Below are 17,500 nucleotides of genomic sequence, written 5' to 3'. Positions count from 1 at the left end.
AACTGTTAAGGGAATGCTGATAAAAAGACAGGTTGAATTCCTAAAATGGTTAAGGGAACTTTTAAGGGGTTTAAGGGATGACTGAGATAAGACAAACTTGATCCCTAAAGTGGTCAAGGGAACCCTAAAACCGGTTTAGGGAAAGCTGGAAAAAGACAGACCTGACCCTTTAAGCAGTTAAGGGAAGGATGGCATAAGACAGACTTGACCCTAAAGTGGTTAAGGGAGCCCCTAAACCTGTTAAGGGAAGACTGGAATAAGACAGACTTGACCCTAAAGTGATTAAGGGAACCCTTAAGGCAGTTAAGGGAAGGATGGCATAAGACAGACTTGACCCTAAAGTGGTTAAGGGAGCCCCTAAACCTGTTAAGGGAAGACTGGAATAAGACAGACTTGACCCTAAAGTGATTAAGGGAACCCTTAAGGCTGTTAAGGGAAGGCTGGAATACGACAGACTTGACCCTAAAGTGGTTAAAGAAGCCCTTAAACCTGTTAAGGGAAGACTGGAATAAGCCAGACTTGACCCTAAAGTGGTTAAGGGAGCCCTTAAGGCTGTTAAGGGAAGGCTGGAATAAGACAGACTTGACCCTAAAGTGGTTAAGGGAGCCCTTAAGAATGTTAAGGGAAGGCTGGAATAAGACAGACTTGACCCTAAAGTGGTTAAGGGAGCCCTTACGAATGTTAAGGAAGCCCTTCAAAACTGTTAAGGGAAGGAAGGCTGGAATAAGACAGTCCTGATCCCGGAAGTGGTTTTAGGGAAAGGCCTGGATCCCTAAAGGCGATCACACTAAGGGCCAACATCTCAAGGTAAGGTAAGGTCCAGGGAAGGTCGGGGGCCCTTGAGGCACCGTCTTAAGGGAAGCAAAGGGCTGAGAAATGGGAACGTATACGAGCGACACAGGTGGAGAGACAGTGACCGGGATGTGACAGAGCAATTATATTTCACTCTCCCACAAGCGAAAAGCACGCGAGAGAGAGAGAGAGAGAGAGAGAGAGAGAGAGAGAGAGAGAGAGAGAGAGAGAGAGAGAGAGAGAGAGACACGCAACACCGAGGGAGAGCGACGGAGAGAATGAGTGCAGGGAGATACAGCAACAGAGAAACAGAATGGGGACAAAGGAGACGTGTGTGTGTGTGAGAGAGAGAGAGAGAGAGAGAGAGAGAGAGAGAGAGAGAGAGAGAGAGAGAGAGAGAGAGAAGGAAGACATGACACGGAGTGAGACAGGGAATGAGACAAGGGGGACGAGAGAGAGAGAGAGAGAGAGAGAGAGAGAGAGAGAGAGAGAGAGAGAGAGAGAGAGAGAGAGAGAGACTGTGTGACCAGGACAAAGGCCAGAGAGTGTGACAAAGACTAGGGGGGAAAAAACACAAAGACGAGTGTGATTGAGACAAAGAGCAGCAGAAGGGAGGGGGGCAAGACGGAGTAACACTGTGCAACAGAAAATGGAGAGGGGGGGAACACAACAGCCACAGAAGGGCAACAGACCGGGAGCCAAAGAAATCAGCCGTCATATATATATATCAACCAGACAGACAAAGAAACTTAAAGAGAACGAACAAGCCTGAGACACAGACACAGACAAACACGCACAGACACAGACAAACACGCACAGACACAGACAAACACAGTCAGAGAGAGAGAGAGAAGAGAGAGAGAGAGAGAGAGAGAGAGAGAGAGAGAGAGAGAGAGAGAGAGAGAGAGAGAGAGAGAGAGAGGAGTAAGGGGCTGCCGGTGACTCAAGATTTCCCCCCCCTCCCCACCCGAAGTGAATATTTCAGGTATGACCTTTTCGTTTGGTTTGGCGGCCTTTACATCCGTGGGTCGCCGTCATCACCACCCAACACCACACACTTAGGACACCATCCCCAAGCCTGCCTTCCTCCAACCCCCGGCCACTCCTCACCTCACCACACACACACACACCTGGTCCACTCCCTGTCGCACCCCACACTTGGCATGGTCCATCCCTCCCTTACTTCACCACACACACCTGGTCCACTCCCTGTCGCACCCCACACTTGGCATGGTCCATCCCTCCCTAACTTCACCACACACACCTGGTCCACTCCCTGTCGCACCCCACACTTGGCATGGTCCATCCCTCCCTTACTTCACCACACACACCTGGTCCACTCCCTGTCGCACCCCACACTTGGCATTGTCCATCCCTCCCTTACTTCACCACACACCTGGTCCACTCCCTGTCGCACCCCACACTTGGCATTGTCCATCCCTCCCTTACTTCACCACACACCTGGTCTACTCCCTGTCGCACCACAGGCTAGACCCGCTCCATGTCGCACCACACACGAGGTCCTCATCCCTCATCTTACCTCACCACACACCACTTGGCCCACTCCCTCCCTCACCACACACTAGGCCTCATCCCTCCCTCCCTCACCTTACAACACACGAGGCCTCATCTCTCCCTCCCTCACCTCACCACACACACTTGGCCCGCTCCCTCCCTCCCTCCCTCACCACACACTAGGCCCTCATCCCTCCCTCCCTCACCTCGCCACACACGAGGCCTCATCCCTCCCTCCCTCTCTCACCTCACCTCACGAGGCCTCATCCCTCCCTCCCCGTCACCTCACCACACACTTGGCCCGCTCCCTCCCTCACCTCACCACACACAAGGCCTCATCCCTCCCTCCCTCACCTCACCACACACTTGGTCCGCTCCCTCCCTCACCACACATGAGGCCTCATCTCTCCCTCCCTCACCTCACCACACACTCGGACTGCCTTCCACCTTCACCACACACTCGCCCATCTCCTGTACCACAAAGTCGGCCACCTACCCTTCCTTTACCACACACTCAGCCCTCATCCTTCCTTCCCCATAAACTCGCCCCCCCCACCTCTCCACCTATATCATCTTCCCCAACCAAGACCCACTGACTCCTCTCCCTCACGTCGACTCTCCAACAGTTACTCCAACACTTGTCTAAATTCTACCTACACATATGCCTACAGCTAACAGAAGGGTACTTTTTTAAGTCTTGCTTTTCTAAACCAGCAACGCATCCCTGTCTGGCCGGTCTGTCATCTTCGTACGTAGTTAAAAAAAGAAAAGAAAACATTTAGATGAGCGCCTGAGGCACTGTGTTATAATCCATCACGGAGCGGGTATGGGAGTTTAAACCCCCCCTGATGTGATTATTATACGAAAGTGCACTTGGGAACTTATCGTGTTTCATTTCCCTGTGGATAAAAAGGAATATATATATATATATATATATATATATATATATATATATATATATATATATATATATATATATATATATATATACACACACACAATTAGGGCAGTAGTGCTGTGGCAGAGAGAGTGGGCAGGCTGACGCGTCCCTGGCCTGATGTGGTGCGACGCTAAGGAGTTCAAATCAGGTTTAGTCTCACTTTACGTCCTGTCACGCGCGTGCAGCTGGTCATTTCCTGGGGGAGGAGGTCGAGGCGGCGTCCGGGCGAAGGAGAGGTAAATAAAATACATTTAAAATATCACACCAGACGGTCTGGGTTATGATAAGAAGCCAGGCACCTCCGTAGGAGGAAGGCTGGCGTGGCACCGACACGACCCAGGCAAGCGACTCCCACGGCGACGAGCTCGCGGTACGAAGCCAAGACAGACAAACAAGAGACAGCAAAGAGGTAAAACAGACAGACACACACACACACACAGAACAACTGTGGCCTGTAGTATACGACTCCCGGGCGAAGGGAGCGTAAACGACTTATCAGAGGAGACCAGTCTTGGGGCAAACTCGCCCTCTACCACCTGCCAGACAAAAGGGCGTGGGGAATGCGAGAGCCATTGTAGAAAAAATCAGCATCTCTTGCACACGACTTCCTTCAGAGCCTCCCCCTAGGTCGCGGAAGGGCATCAGGAGACGACGTCAAAGAAATAATAGGGAAAAACAAAAGCGGGTTGAAAATAATACACCATCGAATTGGATCTTTCTACGGTTTACGCCTCGGTCTCTCTCTCTCTTTCACACACACACACAGACACAGTCCGTGATAAGAATTCAACTCGAATGGGACGAGGGGGAAACCCATCCATCACCGGATAAAACTTCTGGGGCGGCGGGAGTTGGGATAGAGATGGAGATGGGAGGAGGAGGAGGAGGAGGCAGAGGCGGAGGAGGTGGGCGGTCTTGTTATACAGCGGCACCTCATAACACTGGCTGGGAAAGTGATCCCAGAGTGAGAATGGGACACGTCTCTGGTGTTGTAAGCCTCGCGAAGCGTCTGATGGAGGGACGGTGGCACCAAACTGAACGAAGCATCACTTTCCTGGATCCTAAGTTACGTTATTGGACCTCTATTATCATCATAATCCAACACCATTCAAGGAAGTCCAAACGCATTTGTGCACTGAGGTTAAGATGCTATTCTGTCTTCGGGGTGGATGACGGAGAGGCGAGTCTGTCCAAGCATCTTCTTCACTCCGTCTCACCAGACTCGAACGCTGGTTGATCTTAGCTTCGACGCGTAAGACCGCAGACTTCTGCGTCCAGCCTGCGTGCGTGCGTGCGCACGGACGGACGGACGCGGGTAAGTGCCGTATATCTCCACAATACGCAACGGACGGGAGAAAAGTAAAGCTATCAATATGATTGAATTTATTCGCAAATGCTGTTGGTGCATTTCTGCCACATTTTCCCCCCTCACTTTCCTCGTATTAACTAAAAGTAATAAATAAATAATGATGACCATAACACTACACACACTCACACACACACACACACACACAGAGCATCCTACGCCTACCCACGCCACCCACCTACTCCATTCATACCACCATGGCTGCAATGAGATTTTTACACCCACCTGCCGCCCTGGGGGCACAGCACGCCCCCCGTCCCCACCTACATCCACCCACTACACCCTCCCCTCCTCCTCTCACACCCACCAGCTGTACACCCGCGAGAGCATACAGCTCAATACGGGACTTGCAACACCACACCTGACTCAAAACAAGGGGTTCACTTCGCTCCACACCTGCGCCCACTGCGCATCTTCACCCACTGCATATCTTCACCCACTACATACATGCTACCATTACACACCTACGTCTACGTATGTCTACAGCGTCTACAGACACCCACGGAGGTCTGGTTTATATGTGCATCCACTACACATACCAGCAACACCCCTCCATCCAGTACAGGCCTGTGTCTACACGGAACAGACACGCCTTGCGCGGTTCACCACACTGCCACCTACGCCACATGTGGACCATCAACCTTCCGCCCACGCCTCCGTGGACCATAAACCTGCCGCCCACGCCTCACGTGGTCCTTCACACTGCCGCCCACACCTCATGTGGACCATCAACCTTCCACCCACGCCTCACGTGGACCATCAACCTGCCGCCCACACGGACCTTCACACTGCCGCCCACGCCTCACGTGGGCCTTCACTGCCGCCCACACCGTTTGACCACCACACTGCCGCCCACACCGTTTGACCACCACACTGCCACCCACGCCTCACGTGGACCACCACACTGCCGCCCACGCCCCACCGTGACCACACTGCCGCACACCACCAACGCACCCACCCACCCACCCACACACACACCTGACACGGTCGACAATACACCCCTAATGGCCACCCACCCACGTAACAGTCGCCCGCCCAGCCGCCCTCTCCCCTGATTGCTCTCCCGCCGACCCCTGGGTTTCAGAGAGCTTCATCAGGTGCACGGCTGAACCGGGGGGCCCCCTCGAGCTCATTAATGAGGCTAATTGTGTCCGTAATGCTAATGACCCGCTGGAGTCTTGTTTCCTCCCCTCCTCCTCCTGTATTAGCGCATGGGTGCTGTGCGCGTCCCCGACCCCCCCCCCACCCCTGTATTGTAAGGGGGGTACCCCCCCATCAGTACACCCCCTGTGACCTCGCCACGCCCCTCCACTGGTATGCGTTCCCTCATACGCCTCATACCTCCTTACACCCCCCGACACATTCACACATCTCTCCCATCAGCCTCCCTCTTCATCCACGCCCTGTGGCACGCCCTTTCGCCCGCGCCTTCAACTCCCATTTGACCACCACTTACTCTTTCCCTCCCTCCACCACGCCCCTATACATGCGTTTACCACCGGAATTTTCTTTTCTCTGTCCTGTCGCCCTTCTACGGCGCCTCCTACGGCGTCGTCTCCCGCCCAACGCGCCCTTCGTACAGTGCCACACCTCCAGCCCAAGCCCAAGCCCTCCCTCACCATTACGCACATCTACGCTTGCTGAGTCATCCATCCTTTCTTCCACCTACGCCACCCACAGCCTCAACCTCCCACCAACACCACCACCCCAACGTAACCTCCCCACATACCAGCGCCACCCACCGCACCCACAATGCCAACCCACCACCACCACCACCCCAACGTAACCTCCCCACCCACCAGCGCCACCCACCGCCCCCACAATGCCAACCCACCACCACCACCACCCCAACGTAACCTCCCCACCCACCAGCGCCACCCACCGCCCCCACAATGCCAACCCACCACCACCACCACCCCAACGTAACCTCCCCACATACCAGCGCCACCCACCGCCCCCACAATGCCAACCCACCCCCACCACCACCCCAACGTAACCTCCCCACCCACCAGCGCCACCCACCGCACCCACGATGCCAACCCATCCCTTCCCCCACACACGTCACAACTCGTGACGCGCCCCGCCGCCCTCCCCTCCCCATTCACGCAGGAGGACACGTCACTGGCACTCACTAAGGACGGAGGAGCGTTACAGGACCCGACCCCCCCTCATAGCGCCATCTGCAGAACACGGGGGGGCAACATTCTAGCACGCGAGGTTCAATGAGCTCCCAAGGACCTGCTGCAGGTAGCTGCTGGGTGATGGTGTGTGTGTGTGTGTGTGTGTGGGCAGGATGCTGTGTGGGATGCACTGTGAAGAGAGAGAGAGAGAGAGAGAGAGAGAGAGAGAGAGAGAGAGACGGGTGTGGGTGTGGGTGTGTGTGTGTGTGTGTGTGTGTGTGTGTGTGTGGGAGTATTGCGTAGGAGGAGGGAAGAGGATGTACGGGAGAGTGTTGGTGTGTGAGAGGAGGAGGAGGAGGAGGAGGTAGAGAGATTGTGTGGGAGTGTTGCGCGTGTGTGTGAGGAGGAGGAGAAAGAGAGACTGTGTGGGAGTGTTGCGTGTGTGGGAAGGAGGATGTGAGAGGTGTGTGTGTGTGTGTGTGTGTGTGTGTGTGTGTGTGTGTGTGTGTGTGTGTGGAGGACGTATGTCAGGGAATGCGATGCCTGCGGAAGCGTGTGTCAAACGAGGGTTACGGGGGAGAGGCGAGTGAGAGTGGTGAAGAGCTGCTGGCGGATCCACAGGTGAGAGTCACCACAGGTGAGGGAGAGAGGGAGGGTGAAGGAGGGAGGGAAAGTGTGTGTGTGTGTGGGTGTCGTGTACAGAGAGAGGAGAGGAGGAGGAGGAGGAGGAGGAGGGTGTGTGTGTGGGTGTCGTGTACAGAGAGAGAGGAGGAGGAGGAGGAGGAGGCAGCAACACCAACCTGATGAACACAGCTCCCGGTACACGACCCAGCCTTCCCTACTCCTCCTCCCGTGAACACTCCCGCCCACCTCCTCTCGCGCGCCCGCCTCCTCTCCCCGCCCACCTCCTCTCGCGCGCCCACCTCCTCTCCCACCTACACCCCTCCTCAACCATTACCCCAAAACAACACGCCCTTAGGGATAAAAACAGAGCTCAAAATCACTGCAGCAACCACAACTTACCACCAGTTTTTTTTTTATTCATTTTTGAACACTTCCTCGCACACGTCTCCACCACAACCGTAGCTTACCACAACACAACCCTCTCCACCCAGATAACAACACGCTCCATCTCACTCAGGTTACGAGAGACGGGGGCGTCGGGGTGCCCAGGACTTGCCTCCGGTCCGACCACGAAGGAGCTGGAGGCGTCCATGTCCTTTGGAGGTGGTTAAGGTCGGTTTCTAAAGGTACCCCTAGACTCTCTCTCTCTCTCTCTCTCTCTCTCTCTCTCTCTCTCTCTCTCTCTCTCTCGTCACACGGCAAATGACCTCCAAACCTTCCATGGGGTAACCAGGGGAAAGGAAGGAGGGGGGGAGGGGGGGTTACAACTTCCTTACTGTAACACGACCTACCTACAACACGCGGGTGGCCTGTCTACCTACAACACCACAACAGGTGCCCTGCCTACCTACCACAATACGTGCCCCACCTACCTCCCAAGACTATAACATGTACCTACCTACAACATTACAACTGGTACCTACTTACATCACAAATGGTACCCACTTACATTACAACTGGTACCTACTTACATTACAACTGGTACCTCCCTACAACATTACAACTGGTACCTACCTACAACATTACAACTGGTACCTCCCTACTTACATTATAACTGGTACCTCCCTACAACATTATAACTGGTGCCTACCTACAACATTACAACTGGTACCTACTTACATCACAAATGGTACCTACTTACAACATTACAACTGGTACCTACTTACATTACAACTGGTACCTACTTACAACATTACAACTGGTACCTACTTACACTACAAATGGTACCTACCGACAACAATACATCTGGTTACTGACCTGCGGTGCGTATGGGGTCCTGCGTAGGGTTGTTGTTGATATTGTTGTTATTATTGCTGCTGTTGTTGTTATTATTGATGTTATAGTTGTTGTTGTTGTTGGAGGAGGAGGAGGAGAGGGCAGCCTGGCGCAGCCTGGAGGCGCGGGTGGACCTGACGGCCACGCCCATCAGCACGTCCTCCGACGAGGACCCGCCCACCAGACGTCGGCCGATACCCCCACCATCCAGTGATGCTCCGTTCTCGTGTGGTCTGTACCCGGGGGAGGAGAAGGAGAGAGTGGGGAGCATAAATACACATGGGGTGAAGCAGGTCCAAACACCCTTTATACATGAGAAAAACTCACAACACTCACAGACATTTTCAATTTACAATTAACAGTCCGGTTTTAAGAGTGGGACGTGGCCTTCCTCACTTATAAAAAGTGCTTCTTACGTTTACATGGACTTCCCACACTTATAAAAAGTGCTTCTTACGTTTACAGGGACTTCCCACACTTACAAAAGTGCCTCTTACGTTTATATGGACTTCCCACACTTATAAAAAGTGCTTCTTACGTTTACAGGGACTTCCCACACTTACAAAAGTGCCTCTTACGTTTACATGGACTTCCACACTTACAGAAGTGCTTCTTACGTTTACATGGACTTCCATACTTACAAAAGTGCTTCTTACATTTACATGGACTTCCATACTTACAAAAGTGCTTCTTACATTTACATGGACTTCCATACTTACAAAAGTGCTTCTTACATTTACATGGACTTCCATACTTACAAAAGTGCTCCTTACTCTTCCACTTTACACTCTGGATCACCTCAAGCATAAAAAACTGGCATACTGCTTCTATCCCTTTAAAAAATTAGCATACTGCTTCTATCCCTTTAAAAAAACTAACATATTGCTTCTATTCTCATTCACTTTCCCTATCCACTACCATACACACATCTGTCCTTTGCATCGGCCCAACACTTTATTCAAGTCTTCCCTGTGGATTTGGCCACCACCACCATGGCACCATCTGCATATACTGACTACACCAGCCACAAGACATCCTGCTTCTCCCATCCATCAAACACTAAAGACATCATGGCGACATCACATAACACTGGCGAACCCCACTCGTACGCATTTCAAAACCCGCTCGCTCCTGCCACTAATGATGCCTCCTTCCACTTCGTCCACAAAACTAACTCTTTAACAGCATTCGAATGTCATTTCTGTAACCCCATACAGAGTCGAAATATCCTAAAATGCTTACCAATTCAAGTTATGTCTCTCTAAGTCTTCCAATCGATCAATGCAGCATACACCTCTCTCTCATACTTGTCTAAATGACCCTCTCCCTGCTACTGAATGGAGCGCAGTCTTAAAAGCTCTAGGGGCTATTGAAGAAAAAAATGGTGCTGGGGTAGTAAATATAACATATGTAATCAACATCGGTCTCTCTCTCTCCTTTCTCCACCAGCTTTCTTCATTCCACCATGCTGTGACCTCCCTTTCCAAAGCCAAGCACACGACGTGCCACACGCCTCCAGTAAAGCAGTCAAACCACCTCCAAATCTCCTCAGACCTGAACCAATCCCCACCCATAGCAGTCCTCCAAACTACTGGCTCACCTCCCACAGCATTTCTTCAAACTATTGGCTCACCTCCCACAGCATTTCTCCAAACTACTGCCTCACCTCCCACAACAATTCTCCAAACCTCTTAGCGTTTTCACCCTTTACATTCCTCCCCCCCCCCCCTAACCTCTCTAAATACTTCTTCCTCATCTTTTTTCATTCATATTTCTCCTACGAATCCCACCCGAAACAAAAACAGTGGCCATGATATTGCCATTTCAGCTGACCAACCCATTTCCCGGTCCTTCCTTACTACCACGCACACACCTTACCTTATTCCAAAACTCAAATGTGACCTGCCCAAGTCTACTCCTGGATCTGTGGCATATATGTATACATGTACATATTCATGCTTAGAATATGTAGCTGCAACATTCATGTCCGGGTGATACATACAGCTCACGAATTCCTTTACCATTTTCTCTCTCTCTCTCTCTCTCTCTCTCTCTCTCTCTCTCTCTCTATATATATATATATATATATATATATATATATATATATATATATATATATATATATACACACACACACAAGACACACACACTTGATCGCCATTTGCCGCGTTAGCGAGGTCGCGCCAAAAAACAGACGAAGAAACACACATCGACTTACATACCCACACAAACACACACACACACACATATATATACATATATATATATATATATATATATATATATATATATATATATATATATATATACACACACACACGCATATACTAAAATCAACCTCAGCTCCCGCATTACTCTTTCCAACCCAAAAAATTTGGAAAAAACTCTTGAAACATGTTATTATATTATTCTATGCATGAGACTCACCCCCTCCCAACCAACCCACCCCAGGCCTTTGTGATGTGCAAAACCAGCACAATAAAAACCTACTTTGCATGAGCCCCCCACCTGACGTGGGCTCACTTAACTAATGCCTCCACCAAGCGTGTCAGGTCATATATATATATATATATATATATATATATATATATATATATATATATATATATATATATATATAGATAGATAGATAGATAGATAGATAGATAGAGAGACAGACATATAGATGGATAGATAGATAGACAGACAGAGACAAAGACAAGATAGATAGGGTAAATAAATAGATAGAGACAAAGATAGGATAGATAGGATAAATAGATAGATAGATAGATAGATAGATAGATAGATAGACAGACAGATAGATGGATAGATAGATAGACAGATAGAGACAAAGATAAGATAGATAGGATAAACAGATAGATAGACAGATAGAGACAAAGATAAGATAGATAGGATAAATAGATAGATAGATAGATAGATACAGATAGATAGGTAGGTAGATAGATAAAGACAAAGACAGATGGGTCGATAGATAGATAGATGGGTCGGTAGACACACAGATAGATAGATAAATAGGCAGCTAGATAGATAAATAGATAGATGGTTAGATAGAGAGATAGACAGAAACACAGAGACACAGACAAAGCCGATGCTAAAAACAGACAGACAGACAGACACAAAAGTTATTCAACAGACTGGGGCAGATTTGAAAGTAGACATATGCGAATAACTTGAACAGCTGCAAGGTAAAGTAAGGTATCTACGTACGTACATAAACAAAAACTACATAAAAAGTGAAAATCGACGATTCTACGCTTTTGAAGAATAAATATATATATATATATATATATATATATATATATATATATATATATATATATATATATATATATATATATATATTTTTTTTTTTTTTTTCTACAGACTAAGTGAACAGTTTGTATATCTATCTATCTATCTACCTATCTATCTATCTATCTATCTATCTATCTATCTATCTATCTATCTATCTATCTATATATATATATATATATATATATATATATATATATATATATATTCAAATGCTACACAAAAGTGAGGGAGGGTAGGGAAATATGTTTTTTATATATGATTATCATGAGTGTGGGATATTCTACATAGCTACATGGCATGAATACAAAGAGGAAGAGCACCAGTGAAACGTGAGTGGAGTGATGAGTGTGTGAGTGAGTGAGTGAGTGAAGGGGGTTGACGGCTGAGTACTGAGACATGAGTGAGTCTTGCGTCTAGTGAAACATGAGTGGATGACCAGCTAGAGTGAAATGTGGATGTACGATGTACACCACCAGGCGGTGTACACTATTGTACACTCGTGCATGATGTATGTACACCATCTAGTGTACACTCGTGCATGATATATGTACACCATCTAGTGTACACCCGTGCATGATGTATGTACACCATCCAGTGTACCCTCGTGCATGATGTACGTACACCATCTAGTGTACACTCGTGCATTACGTATGTACACCATCTACTGTACAATAGCGCATGATGTACACCAATTAGTGTACATTCATGCATGATGTACACCATGATATGTACACAAGGGCCGTGGTCATGTACCTCTTGCCTTCATGAGGGGACTGGTCTGTTGAGGACGTGTCTGCCTCACGCCCCCGTCGGCGCCTCCTGCGGTAGGCCAGGTAGGAGGAGGTCTCCTCCCCGCCAGCACTCTCCTCGGACGACGACAGCTCCGCCGTGCCATACCTGCAGAAGGCGCTGAAGTTACACACAGGAATACGAAAAAAATATATCAATCATACATGTATGTAATTTTTCGCACTAATCAGTCAGGATATATATATATATATATATATATATATATATATATATATATATATATATATATATATATATATATATATTTGTATATTTGCGTGTGTGGACGTATGTATATACATGTGTATGGGGGTGGGTTGGGCCATTTCTTTCGTCTGTTTCCTTGCGCTACCTCGCAAACGCGGGAGACAGCGGCAAAAAAAAAAAAAAAAAATATATTCTCGCTTCTAAAGGGGCCAACCTTCCCCTGCTCCTAAGTTGAAGCGCAGCCCCGGAGCTAAACCATATATAAACATACGTCTGCCTTTCAAACTAAACGGGGGTTTAGAACTCGATTTTGAAGAGCTGTGTGTGTGTGTGTGTGTGTGTGTGTGTGTGTGTGTGTGTGTGTGTGTGTGTCTGTGTGTGTGTACCTGGCTGCTATCTGCTTGCGCCGCTCGTCTTTGTACCGCTGGATCCTCTCTCGTCGCTCTTGCTCGGCTCGTTCGGCCTCCGACGGGTCCGTTCGAGACCCACCTCCGTCCCCGCCGGCACCCCCACTACCGCTGCTGTTCTGCTGCACCATCCTGCTGTTGGTACTGCTGCTGCTGCTGCTGTGGTGGTGAGAGAGAGAGAGGGAGGGAGACACAATGAGAGGAAGGTGAATGCGACCGTCAACACAGTCATGCTAAGTTTAGCAGCTAAACGTTATTAGAAACATGGGGCTTTGGCTTCATCTGAGGAGAGATCACGTCTTTCCAATGCTGGTTGATGGGTGAGACAGAGACGCAGCTGGTGGCTGGCTCCCCCTGTAACCTGACGGGGGTATGGTTAAAACTCCCTCCCCGTACAGTATCAATAGATATATATATATCTATTTAATCACCCACTCTAGTAACCATCTACAACATCTAGTGGTCATCATCCTCCCCTTATAATGTGGTCATCATCCTGCCCTTATAAGAGATCATCCTCCCCTTATAAGTGGTCATCATCCTCCCCTTATAATGTGGTCATCATCCTCCCCTTATAAGTGGTCATCATCCTCCCCTTATAAGTGGTCATCATCCTCCCCTTATAAGTGGTCATCATCCTCCCCTTATAAGTGGTCATCATCCTCCCCTTATAAGTGGCCATCATCCTCCCCTTATAAGTGGTCATCATCCTCCCCTTATAAGTGGTCATCATCCTCCCCTTATAATGTGGTCATCATCCTCCCCTTATAAGTGGTCATCATCCTCCCCTTATAATTGGTCATCATCCTCCCCTTATAAGTGGTCATCATCCTCCCCTTATAAGTGGTCATCATCCTCCCCTTATAAGTGGCCATCATCCTCCCCTTATAATGTGGTCATCATCCTCCCCTTATAAGTGGTCATCATCCTCCCCTTATAAGTGGTCATCATCCTCCCCTTATAAGTGGTCATCATCTTCCCCTTATAAGTGGTCATCATCCCCCCTTATAAGTGGTCATCATCCTCCCCTTATAAGTGGTCATCATCCTCCCCTTATAAGTGGTCATCATCCTGCCCTTATAAGTGGTCATCATCCTCCCCTTATAAGTGGTCATCATCCTCCCCTTATAAGTGGTCATCATCCTCCCCTTATAAGTGGTCATCATCCCCCCTTATAAGTGGTCATCATCCTCCCCTTATAAGTGGTCATCATCCTCCCCTTATAAGTGGTCATCATCCTGCCCTTATAAGTGGTCATCATCCTCCCCTTATAAGTGGTCATCATCCACCCCTTATAAGTGGTCATCATCCTCCCCTTATAAGAGATCATCCCCCCTTATAAGTGGTCATCATCCTCCCCTTATAAGTGGTCATCATCCACCCCTTATAATGTGGTCATCATCCTCCCCTTATAAGTGGTCATCATCCTCCCCTTATAATGTGGTCATCATCCTCCCCTTATAAGTGGTCATCATCCTCCCCTTATAAGTGGTCATCATCCTCCCCTTATAAGTGGTCATCATCCTCCCCTTATAAGTGGTCATCATCCTCCCCTTATAAGTGGTCATCATCCTCCCCTTATAATTGGTCATCATCCTCCCCTTATAAGTGGTCATCATCCTCCCCTTATAAGTGGTCATCATCCTCCCCTTATAAGTGGTCATCATCCACCCCTTATAAGTGGTCATCATCCTCCCTTTATAAGTGGTCATCATCCTCCCCTTATAAGAGATCATCCCCCCTTATAAGTGGTCATCATCCTCCCCTTATAAGTGGTCATCATCCTCCCCTTATAATTGGTCATCATCCTCCCCTTATAAGTGGTCATCATCCTCCCCTTATAAGTGGTCATCATCCTCCCCTTATAAGTGGTCATCATCCTCCCTTTATAAGTGGTCATCATCCTCCCTTATAAGTGGTCATCATCCTCCCTTTATAAGTGGTCATCATCCTCCCTTTATAAGTGGTCATCATCCTCCCTTATAAGTGGTCATCATCCTCCCCTTATAAGTGGTCATCATCCACCCCTTATAAGTGGTCATCATCCTCCCCTTTTAAGTGGTCATCATCCACCCCTTATAAGTGGTCATCATCCTCCCCTTATAAGTGGTCATCATCCTCCCCTTATAAGTGGTCATCATCCTCCCCTTATAAGTGGTCATCATCCTCCCCTTATAAGTGATTCACAACTTTAATAAGGAACAAAAAACGTGGGGAGGGGGGATATCAACCCGCTGCGTCAGCATCCCATATGAAATTCCCGACCGAAAACTCTGACCTCATCATAATGCTGACTTGGGACGGGTCTATGGGACTGGGGACGTCCCAGCATTTACATAAATAGGACCACTATTGACATTCCACCACGACAGTGGGTCACACAAGACTGAACACGCAAGGAAAATAACAAAAATCAAAAAACAAAAAAAAAACGATCTAACGAGACATATTTTTTGGGGGGGTTGGAAATCCTCCCCTCTCGTTTTTGATTTTCCAAAAGAAGGAACAGAGAAGGGGGCCAAGTGAGGATATTCCCTCAAAGGCTCAGTCCTCTGTTCTTAATGCTACCTCGCTAATGCGGGAGATGGCAAATAATATGAAAAAAAATTTATATATATATATATATATATATATATATATATATATATATATATATATCACACACTATTCGCCATTTCCCGCATCAGCGAGGTAGCGTTAAGAACAGAGGACTGGGCCTTTGAGGGAATATCCTCACCTGGCCCCCTTCTCTGTTCCTTCTTTTGGAAAATCAGCCCCGTTAAACTCGAGTCATATAGAAGATATGCGAGTTATACAGAAGATAACCATGTCCATCAGACCCTTTCCATCACGACCAGGTAGCAATCGGGAGGAAAGGTGGAGGGGGGGAGGGGAGTCAGACCCTAGACACTGCTAGATCAAAGTTAAGGAGACTCGAAGACTCCAGAGAGAGAGAGAGAGAGAGAGAGAGAGAGAGAGAGAGAGAGAGAGAGAGAGAGAGAGAGAGAGCAATGGTGGTGTGGTGGTGTGGGGGTGTCCATCGTGTGAGCGTGTCCAAGCCACCAAGTCTCCTTTCTTTTAGGGAGGCGCTGCACCGAGGCATGCTTCCAAGACTGGGAAGTCGGAGCTCAGAAAGAATACCTTATGGTGCGTGGGTGTACACACACACACACACACACACACACCAGATGGTGCAATCAACACACACACACACACACACACACACACACACACACACACACACACCAGATCGTGCAATCAACACACACACACACCAGATGGTGCAATCAACACACACACACACACACACACACACACACACAAGGCATGCAAAGTAGCAAACTTTCTCGTGTATTTAAAAGTTAAGAAAGTAATTAGCAGTGACGGTAATGATGAACTGAGCTTAAGTCTAGACCACTCAACCGTCGTGCTCAATGGTCGTCCCCCGTCGTGCTTAAAGGTAGTACCGTCGTGCTTAGAGGTCGTACCGTCGTGCTCAATGGTCGTACCGTGGTGCTCAATGGTCGTCCCCCGTCGTGCTTAAAGGTAGTACCGTCGTGCTTAGAGGTCGTACCGTCGTACTTAAAGGCCGTACCGTGGTGCTTAATGGTCGTCACACGTCGTGCTCAATGGTCGTACCGTCGTGCTCAATGGTCGTCCCCCGCCGTGCTTAATGGTCGTTCCCCGTCGTGCTCAATGGTCGTACCGTCGTGCTTAATGGTCGTACTGTCGTGCTTAATGGTCGTACCGTCGTGATCAATGATCGTATCGTCGTACTCAAAAATCGTACCGTCGTGCACAATGATCGTACCGTCGTGCTCAAAGGTCGAACCGTCGTGCTCAATGGTCGTACCGTCGTGCTCAAAGGTCGAACCGTCGTGCTCAAAGGTCGTACCGTCGTGCTCAATGGTCGTACCGTCGTGCTCAATGGTCGTCCCCGTCGTGCTCAAAGGTCGAACCGTCGTGCTCAATGGTCGTACCGTCGTCCTTAATGGTCGAACCGTCGTGCTTAATGGTCATACCGTCGTGCTCAAAGGCCGTACCGTCGTGCTCAAGGGTCGTACCGTCGTGCCTCAAGGTCGTACCGTCGTCATCAAGGCCCTTCACAAACCTTCTGGTTTCAAAGGACATCTTCCCTACCATCAAGAATGGAGGCGACTTCGTGGACCGA

At 48.8% G+C, this 17,500-nt stretch overlaps 1 protein-coding gene across 1 annotated transcript in view; it reads right to left on the bottom strand.

The window, feature by feature from the left end:
* The window catches only part of LOC139746688 (uncharacterized), a 682,159-nt gene that overhangs the window by 418,934 nt on the left and 245,725 nt on the right, over window positions 1–17,500 (bottom strand). The window contains 3 exon segments of the mRNA XM_071658129.1: window positions 8,615–8,865; window positions 12,680–12,823; window positions 13,309–13,488. Coding sequence (XP_071514230.1) covers window positions 8,615–8,865; window positions 12,680–12,823; window positions 13,309–13,488 — 575 coding nt within the window.

This window comes from Panulirus ornatus, chromosome 66 (assembly GCF_036320965.1).
Source record: "Panulirus ornatus isolate Po-2019 chromosome 66, ASM3632096v1, whole genome shotgun sequence".
NCBI classification, from domain to species: Eukaryota; Metazoa; Arthropoda; class Malacostraca; order Decapoda; family Palinuridae; genus Panulirus; species Panulirus ornatus.
This window is presented reverse-complemented; position numbering and strand designations above follow the sequence as displayed.